Source organism: Prosopis cineraria, unplaced genomic scaffold, assembly GCF_029017545.1.
Source record: "Prosopis cineraria cultivar Desert tree isolate PC_DT_omini unplaced genomic scaffold, ASM2901754v1 PC2, whole genome shotgun sequence".
NCBI classification, from domain to species: Eukaryota; Viridiplantae; Streptophyta; class Magnoliopsida; order Fabales; family Fabaceae; genus Prosopis; species Prosopis cineraria.
In genome coordinates this window covers 20,255,267-20,265,955 of record NW_026555333.1, presented here as the reverse complement: position 1 = coordinate 20,265,955, position 10,689 = coordinate 20,255,267, and the positions used below count along the sequence as shown (strand labels likewise).

Genomic DNA, 10,689 nt, shown 5'->3' with positions numbered 1-10,689 from the left:
TGAGCATCAAATGCTAATAGATTCGATGAGCATGAATGCAAACTCAAGGAATTGGGAACAATCCAAAGTACACTTTCTTGGATTTTAATTTTTGAAAAATTATGGCCATGAGATCTAACAAACAATTGCGACCATGTCACGTCATCATTTTCGCACTCCCCTCCACACTCCTTGTGGTTTATTGCAGAATCTTGCTTGAATCCATGAGAAAGTTTTTATCTTGGGATTTAAAGGTGGTTCTTGACAATGAACACCAATACTTTAAATAACTTCACATATTAGTATCGGTATCATGTCCACTATTAATACTCATTGATATTTCTTTGATATGTATTCATAGAGTATCGAAATATTATTTTTAATTTTAAAAAATAATTTTTAATACATATTTAATACTTCTAGATTGCAAATTAATACTTTTAAAGTCCATACTTTAAAGTTATTTTTAAAAAATTAAATTTTATTAAATATTGTGATATTAATTTTTTTGTTTCTAATATATTTCTTGATTTGCTTTTAAAGTCAAAGCTTATATTTTTCTTGAAAAAAATAAGTTTTAGATATAATAAAAAGATAAAAATTATATTTTTAATTATAAAAATGTAGGAATATAATCTTTTGACATATAAACCCTAAGCATAAAACTATTAGTAGAGACTAGATCATTATGAGTGAGAAAAATTGAATCAAAATAAAAAATCGAACCGAATCAAATCAAATTTTGTCTATTTAATTTGGTTTATTTAGTTTTTCGATTTGATTTAGTTTTCTTTTAAAGAAAATTTTGATTGATCAGTTCAATTCAGTTTGATAATTTTTGAACCAAATAAACTGAACCAACTAAATTATATATATATATATATTTTTTTTTTCTTCATATTTTTGAAAATGTGAATAAGTTCTCATCTAGATGAGTAAGAAACATCTTTCTACCACTTGCAGTAGTAGTATTTTTTTAATGTGATGTTCTAATTTTTTATTTCTATAATTTAGTTTTTAATATAATAGTACTGAATTTTATTAATTTTCTCATGAATTATAATATAAGATTGATAATATTTTTGTTGGGCCTTCAACATCAAGGGAAACATTTTAGATAGAAGAATATATGAACAGTTAAACTCTATAAATCCAAATCAAAACACATAAACCGAATAGACCCATCAAACCAAATTATTATAATTTGATTTAGTTTTAAGTCTGCTTCATCATATATTTCAATTCAATGTGATCTAAATTTTTTTTTTTTATAATTCAGCCGATTAGCTTTAGAGAAATTGAAATCTAACTGACCGAATGCTCACCCCCTAGACTAGATTATAGGCAATTAGGTAAAGATGAAATAAAAATATAATTAATGATTGTGTTTTGCTAGGTATTACCATAAAAAACTATATACATATGCTACGTTGGATATTTTCTAAATTAAAATTATATTTTTAATGTTTTTTATGATTTTTCTATAAATATATTTGCACGTATCAATAAATGTATTATGTCTTATATTTTTAAAAATAAAAATATTGAGATATTGAATACAAGATACGTATACGATACGTGTATCAATATCTATGCAATATAGGTTTTTGACATCTAACTTTACTGAAACTAGTTTGTTTGTTTGGTTTTTTTGGGCTAAAAAATAGTCAACTTTATTTATCATGCAGAAAATTATAAACATTAATAGCTGAGACCGAGAAAAACACTAAAAATAAAACAAAGGAAAAAAAAAGAGAAACATAAAGAAAATTGAGAACTAGTAAAACATACAAAAACAAACAGCAAGAAAACATTCAATTCAGCCAACACCAGTCCTATCACCAATGCGGATACTAGTTTTGAGGAGGACAATATATTCTCATATTAAACTTCATAAGCAGGGATCAATTGATAAACTGATAAATTATTTATTTATTGTATATATTCATTTTTTTGGTAACAACTAAACAACATTAACTTATTAGATGGACTGAAGACACCTTCCCAAGAGTATTTAGAAAATTGTCCAATTTTATTCCTGCATGAATTAGTAGAAATCTATAGGAACAAATCTCAAGATGTTGAGATGCATGAATTTTCAAGAAGTTTTTCTTTTTTTGATATTTTATCCATTTGATTATTTTTAATAAAATATAAAATATTTTCTCTCTTTCTTTTTTAAAAAAAATTATAAAATTTCCAATTCCAATAGAACTCCACACATTATGACTTTGCAGTTTTGCTTTACGGACTTCAGCACCATAATATCAAAACAGAGATAAAATGTCCCCAAATGAATAGTGATTATGCGTTAAGTGGATAATAACTATTTTTTAAAAAAAGAATCAATATATATATATATATATATATATTAAAACATAAAATATACAAGGAAATGTTTAAGTCACAAAAAAAGCATTATAAAACCAAGGAGAAAAGCTAAACATCGAAAAGCAGAGATCCTCATAAACAGTTTGAAGGATTAGAGGCTGAAATGAGGCCAATAGCACACGTAAATAATCAACCACAATATTCCTATTTTTACTTGCTTTGAGAGTTGAGAGGACGTACTTGAAGTAATTTCTCCTGAAGCAACTGATCTTCAAACTTGAACTAAATGGACCATAATTCGAGCATAAATTACAAACCCACTACAAAACAACACGAAGAAGACTGAGAGGAGGGAAATGATTTAAATTGTGGTTCTACTTCCTGACCACAAACCCATGCAATAATTGATCATCAGGAAAGATCTCAATCTGGCAAAGGACAAATCCATGAGCTTTGGATTTTTGAATCCAGATAATCCATCATGAAGAACAATATTCTATGAAGGTAAAAGAATCAAGTTGAGGAGCTGTCCCAAAGGAAGAAGTATCAACATCCCATGAGCAAATATTTTCAAACAGAAAACACTAGTTGTTGAAAGATCTAATGAAATTGGCAAAATGTTGAGGAATTCCTTGGTGAATAAGTTAATTTCTGACCTGCCATAATAAGTTCAAGTAGATAATAATATGGGTAATTTGTTTAATTGAGTTACTAAAATAGATGATGGAATAACAAATATAAGGATGGCTTGGGAAAGCTAAAAAGTCAAAATTCTCTATGTTTTATGATTCATCCATGACGTTCTCTTCTCAATTATAAGCTGGGTGAGTGGTGTTTCTTTATATTTCCTATTTATATCACACCAAACATGATTCTACGAGCATAAATTCAAAGAGATTAATATTCCATCCTAAAAAACTAACTTATTAAGTAAGAGAGCTAGCTCATCATATTTATAAGCTTTATTCGCTTGCAAGGCTCAATGTAAGACTCATAGCAATGCCACTAGTGGCAAATGCAAGACCCTAAACTAGTGAAAACATAGATTATATAAAAAATATAAAAACAAATATAAAAATAATTATTTATTTTGGTAATATTATGTCAGAAAAGACATACTAAAATGATATTTTTATAAAAACTATGATATAAATTTAAATATAATGAATTCAAAATTCAAAATTTATTTGACTTAACTAAAACATAATCCATATAAAAGACTCCTTTTTTATTTAAACTCAAATATATTTTAGCTTGATCCCATGGGTTCAAAACTCCTGGAATAATGGGGCAAACTTTTAAAAGTTCCACCAAGCTACTTCTTGTAAATTGCCCACCTCATCTATAAGTGTGTCCGCCATTGAATGTCACCTCATGTCCCCAACATGGGACTAGATGAAATATTGTGTGTGCACCATTAATCCCATGCCATAAATATACACGAATGAGCATTGCATGTCTAAATGTAGCATCGAGGACCGAGTCATGCATGGTTTAGAGAGAAACTTAACGCAGATGCAGGCATGGCCACAAGCACCATGCATGGTTTTGGGGATGAACATTTTGTAGGGACGAGACACATTGAGTCATTGTGGACAAAAGAATGGAGGAGTATATAAATTAAAGTCAGGGGTGCGAGAGGGTGAGAGAGAGAGAGAGGGGGGGGGGAAGAAAAGAAAAATGGGAATGATGATGAGGGGAGGGAAAATGATGATGATGATGGTGGTGGTGATGATGGGAATGATGGTGATGATGATGATGATGAAGGTAGGAGCAGAGGGGGACGGAAGGTACATAGGCAACGGGGCAATGAGACGCAACGTGGCGCCTGGATGTGGGCCCAGAACTCCTTCTCAATGCCAACCCCAGCAAGCCAATCCTTACAATCGTGGCTGTAATCCCTCTCAAGGATGTCGCAGCGGCTGAATTTTGTTGACCAGAATAACACTTGTTTGGAGATTAAAAAAATAAATGATTTTGTTAATAGTCTTGTAATCTAATGGTATGTAAATTTATTTGTAAATGGGAGGTTACATGTTCAACCTCAACTGTAATATTAATGCTTGTCCCTCTAATTTTATAAAAATAAATAAATGGCTTTTTTTATAGTTTCGAGATTTTATACAAAAATATTTAAGAGATTTTATAATATATATCTTATAAAAATAGTTTATTATTTAATTATTTTAATTTTTTTTGATATTTTTGCGTACCTCCATATTTTTATGACATTCTCAGATCATTTTATTTTTAAAAGCTATTCAAAGTACGTGTATGTTTGGTTTTTTTTTTTTTAAGGTAAAAGTCAGTTCGTCAAATATTTATTTAACAAAAGTTAATTATTGTAATAAAATTTATATTTAAATGTATTTTTTTAAAGTTAGTTTAGTAAACTAAAAGTACAGTAAAAGGTACTTTTAAATATACAATTATAAAAAATGACATTGATTTATGATAATTTATAATTTTTGTTATTCAAATGTAATATATTAAAAATATTTAAAAAATATGATAAAATTTTTAATAACATAAAATTTGATATCTTAAATAATAAGAATAAAAAATATAAAGTTTGATATCTTAAAAAAATATCCAAAAATAAATGGACTCACCTAAAAAAGAATAAAAAATAAAAAATAATTTCTTGTCCGTATAGTTTAAACAAATACATTTTAAAAATAAATGCTTTCACCTAGAAAAGTATAACAAATAAAAATTAATATTATACGGACAAGAAAGCATAATGGAAGCAAACAAAAAATCAAAGCTGTAAGAGTGTAAGAGAAGGGGTAGAAAGGTGAAATAAAAAATTTGATTCACATTTTAACTCTCTCATTAATTATTCAACACCCAAATGTTAAATGTGAGTTTCAAAAATTACTCATACTTGTTACATTCCTAGAATTCACATTCAGTCACATTTCAAATCCACTTTCAAAATGTATATCATTCATCTCTCAATTTTTCTCCAAACACAGAACTTTCTAAAAGTTAAATGGAAGTTACACAAATAGTTTAAAATAAGAAGGCCTTTTATCTCTTAACTTGCAAAATCACTTTGTTAAATAAGCTTCATAATCAAAACACTCTTCACATATGTTATTATCCCTTAAAAAATTTAAAATTTGGTACTTTCAAACTATTATATGACAAAATCTCTTTCAAATATTCAAGTTAATTGAATGGTTATTCTTATATCACGTGAAACATTCATTAGATGAGTGGACTTAGGCTATTCATCAAATCCAAATTTTACATGTATCTTTTAAAGTACAACTCTTTCTATTAAATTATTTTAATCAACTATAAATTATATTTCAATAAATAGTCATTCATTAATTAAAAAGTACCTATTTACATTTAGTAAAAGTTATTCATTGTTTGACAAGTTTAAAAATTTAAAAGAGCTTGATTGTGAGAAAAAACAAGTGTTGATCATATTTTAACATATAATAATTTGTTAATTTGAAAGAGCTTGGTTAAGGAAAAATCAATAAAAATTAAACTTGAAAAAATAAATGAAAAATTAAAGCAAATTTAAGAAAAATTAAAGCAAATTTAAGAGATTAAAAATTTCATTGTATATCCTAATTTTTTTAAAGAAAAAATATGGTAAAAGTTATTTTGATGAGGCATCCTAAAAATTGATTGTTAAATTTGAGAGTAATACTACATAAGTTTTTTTTTATTTGACTTTTGATTTTTTCTTAAAAATGTGACTGATGAAGTTGTTGAATTGAGGACCAAGCAAATTAAATTTAACTATTAATTCGACATTTGAGAACGCCAATCTCAGCCTTAAGTTTGGTTTACTTAGTAAGCAAGATACCACATCCACCCCAGGCCAATCATAATCTACCATAAGCCAAAATTGAAATAAGCTCAGACAGAATGTAGAAGAGAAGGTGCATAATGTGCTTCTGTCATGTATATGAAGATTTTCAATACTTAATTGAAGTGAAATTTGATAGTAAAAAAGGAAGCATAATATTTACTTATTTAGGGAGAATATCAACCAAAATCCCAGGATAACGGCTTGTAGAAATTTGAATTAATTCTGCATGCCCAATAGACTCAAGTGAAAAAAGTTTGAACATTAAGTGATGAAAGTAACCTAGATTTGAAAATGAGAAATCATGGTGCACATAAACCATCTATCACTAAGCAATTTGTTGGAAGTTGAATTTGCATGATTTCTACCCATGATGAGTCATCAATGGAATTTACAATAATTTTGGTCATAATGAGTTGACCAAAATATGAAATTAATTCAATTAATTTTTGATTGATAGTCTAAAAGGGAAACAATCTTACGTCATAATAACGATTATTTCAATTAACATATTTCTTTTATAATTAGGCGAATTAATGCTGATTGAATCTTCTTGTTATATGAAAACCTCCATTCACTATAAATAATGACTAGGGGTTGGCCCCAAAGCAAATAGTTCTCTAATTCACTCTTCATCTCCCTCTCTCATATGTTGTACACTATAATTTAGACTCTAATAGTTTAAACTTATATTAGTAATCAAATAGATTCTACTACATTCTAATTTTGTAAGACTTTAACCCGAATCATTTATTCAATTTATTATTTATTTAATAATCCTTCATAATTGAAGTTAAGTTCTTTCTCACCCTCAATCTCCTCATAACCTTGTCAACATCTTGTTTTCTTCAAGGTTGAAGTCAATTTCTTCAACATTAAGAGACAAAGGTTGTTATCTTATGGGTTAATAGAAGAAAAGTGAAAAAGATTGATCTCACTCATTCGAGCGTCTTCGGATTCATTTGTGAGAAGATTAAAGATTTACAGTCTTGTGAATGTAGCAGATCTCAAATATGAGCATTTAGTGCTCACAGATTCGATGGGCATCAAATACAGATTCCAGGAATTGGGATAATCTAAGTACACTTTCTGAGATTTTAATTTTGGATGAAGTGGATCCAACATACAATTGTGATCATGCCATGCCATCGATCTTCTCCAATTGCTCCCTTCCACGCTCCCAATGGGTTATTGCAAAATCTTCCTTGAATCCATGAGAGAGTTTCTATCTTAGGATTCAAGGATGGTTCGTGACAGCTAATTTGAAGCCGAAACTACTAAACTAGTATACATTAATTTCTGCGTAAACTAGGCTACTAAATTGCATTAACTTGTAATCAGTTGGACTGAAAACCTTCCCACGAACATCTAGAAAACTGTCCAATTTTATTCTTACATAATTGACAACTTACTAGAAATAGGAACAAATCTTCTAAAATTGAGATGCATGAATTTTCAAGAAGTTTTTCTTTTTCTTTTGATATTTTTAATAATATAAAATACCCCCCCCCCTCTTTCATTTAAAAAAAAAATCATAAAATTCACATATTCTCGATTTTAGAATATCTATTCCAAGAGAAATGACCACTTCACGCATTATTACTCTGTAGTTCAGCTTTTTGGCCCTGAGCACCATATTATCAACACAGAGATTGAATGTACCCAAGTGAATAGTGATTATGGGTTAAGTGCCATAACGAGTAGGAATTAACAAGAGCTTGTCTTTTCTTCTCACTGTGGAACCAAACGACTCAGTCATGTCAAATTCTTCAATCTGCATCCCATTAGGAAGCTTCCAATCAAAATGGTAAAGCAATTGAGCAAGCGGCTGCTCAATGAGAGCTGTGGCAAAACTGATTCCTGGGCAAATCCTTCTTCCTCCCCCAAACGGTATGTATTCAAAATCTCTTCCTCTGAAGTCGATTGGACTATCAACAAACCTCTCTGGTTTGAATCTCTCTGCTTCATTCCAATACATGGGGTCTCTTCCAATGGCCCAAGCGTTCACAATCACTCTTGTTTTTGCAGGTATCTCATATCCATTGATTTCACATCTCTCTGTGTTTTCTCTTGGAAGTAACAGTACTGCTGGGGGATGAAGCCTGAGAGTTTCTTTGATGACCAACTTTAAGTATTGCAAATGTTGAAGGTCTGCCTCAGAAACATAACCTTTTTTACCAAATACTCTTCTTACCTCTGCTTGTGCTTCTTCCATAACCTTTGGGTTTTTCAGCATTTCTGACATTGCCCACTCTAGAGTTGTTGATGACGTATCAGTTCCAGCTCCAAAAATGTCCTGATAGAGGATGAAACTGATTGAATTTAATTGGCATATGAACCAGAAATTTTGAAGAAATGTTTAGTCTAGGCATATCGTATACTATTTTCACCAGATATTCTTTGTGCAATATACTATTTTCAATTTGAAGCAAATGATCGAAATATGAACACATTGAACTAAGTATTCCAACAGATAGATACACTAATTGAAAATAAAACAGCCTATAAAGAATATAATTAAGATAGGATCCTAAGGCTGCTGATAAATATTTGAGTTCGGCTTCTTCATCTCTTTCCTCATATGTAACTTGTTTAACATCTCTTGATCTTGTAAAATACTCCCTCCATTTTTATTCATAGAAAAAACTGTTACTTTTAGTTTTTCTTTTATACAAGTAAAATTACATTTTTCAATAGACGTTTATTATAAATTTTTTAAATTAACCCTCATAATTTCATCATTTACAGTCATAAGAAACAATTAACGAAGACTTAATTAATATAATAAACAGTACATGATGTTTACGAGAACAAGACTTATTTGGAAGATAGATGATTATGGGAGGGTATAGCATGGCTTCACAATGGAGAGGGATGATCAGTCGAAATTAAGCATTAATTTCTGGGGAAGGGAGTAGTTGACACCCTTTTCTCAATGGATAGTATTATTAAACTAAAAAAAAGTGAGATTAAATAAAGGGTATTTCGGTCCAATTTTTTTTATTTTCAAACACAACTAATATAGTTAAACAATTTTCTTAAACTGTGTGATAATTTTTTTTTTCCTCTTGCAAATATAAGCAAAGGGAGTTTTGAGACACTCCCTCTTGTTCTATTTATAAGGTGGAAAAAGAAAAAAAAAAATTGTCCTATATAAATCACATTATTAAATTTTTATCATAAGTTTCCCTTTTCACCTTTCATTACATGTTGGTAATAGAAAATATGTTTTTAAAATATTTATATTTAATAGAGGTAAAATTGTAAACAAGGATGAATCTAGAACCAAATCTATGGAAGGGCCAAAATGCAGGATTACATTATAGTTGGGGGGGCTAAAATTAATTTTAGCAAATGAAAACAAGGTAATTATAAAAGATTTTTTGTGACCTGCCCCCTCTAAATTTGTCCTTGGTTGAAAATTTATTAAATTTTTAAATAAAGTTAATGACTTTTAAAAAATTTCTTGATTTAATAAAATATGTTAGAAGTAATTTATAAATAAAACTAGTGAAGTATATTAGCATATAATTAATGAAGGAATAAGGTACTAACCAGAATAACAGCTTTGATATTGTCATCGGTGAGTTGAGGGGTATCAGGGTCATTCTGCTGCTGAAGCTTCAGTAGAACATCAACTAGATCTTCCTCTACTTGGCCACGGCTGCTATTTTTCTCTCTATGATATTTGATAATGTTGTCAAGTATTCTATCAATCTCGCTGTGAAGCCTCTCAAGCTTACCTCTCATTCCACTGATTACTGGCAGAACTTTGACTGAAGGATACGAGTCAGAAACATAGAAACCTCCAGCCAGCTTCAAAGCTTCCTCCATTATTGACAAGAAAGCTTCATGATCTCTACATCTCTTACCAAAAGCAGCTCTAGATGTGATCCCAGTTGTGAGTGAGAAAAAATACTCACTGAGATTAATAACAGATCCTTCGTTTGCAGAAATTTTTGTGACGAGAGCTGAAACCTCCTCTTCTCTGATACGACTGAATGATTGAACTCTCTTTGCTGATAAAAGCTCCACAGTGCAAATTTTCCTCAGGTGCCTCCAGTAGCTTCCATAAGGAGAAAAACCAATGTTGGTTGAATTGTAAGAAATGACTCTTGAAGCAAGAAAATAGGGTCTATTGGAGAAGATCACATCATGTGTCTTCATGATCTCTTTGGCCATTTCTGGGGATGAGACTACAATGTTTGAAGTCTCTCCAAGCTGAAGATGCATCAAGGGTCCACATTTGTTTGCCAAGTTTCTTAGAGAATGATGGGGAAGTGATCCTACAAACTGATGTAGATTTCCTATGAGAGGTATCTTCCACGGTCCTGGTGGTAGGTTTCTGAGAGACTTTCTGGAATAGGGTCGTTTAACTATGCTTAATACCACTATGAAGAAGCAAAAGAAAGTGAAGAGGAAAGAAATAGGAACCTGAACCTCCATGAAAGATGTATTCTTACCTAAAGGCATATGATGAGGTTTTTGAGATAAAACAATGCCAATGTATTGAATAGATTTATCATTTATAGCTAGAATTACTTTTA

General features: G+C 29.9%; 1 protein-coding gene across 1 annotated transcript; it reads right to left on the bottom strand.

Annotated features, from left to right (window-relative positions):
• Positions 1-7,061: 7,061 nt before the first annotated feature.
• LOC129303242 (cytochrome P450 71D10-like) lies at positions 7,062-10,689 on the bottom strand. The gene is made up of 2 exons (XM_054942421.1): positions 9,698-10,689; positions 7,062-8,438 (listed from the first exon to the last, which is right to left on the bottom strand). The coding sequence occupies exons 1-2, from the start codon at positions 10,613-10,615 to the stop codon at positions 7,827-7,829; spliced, it is 1,530 nt and encodes a 509-aa protein (XP_054798396.1). The 5' UTR covers positions 10,616-10,689; the 3' UTR covers positions 7,062-7,826.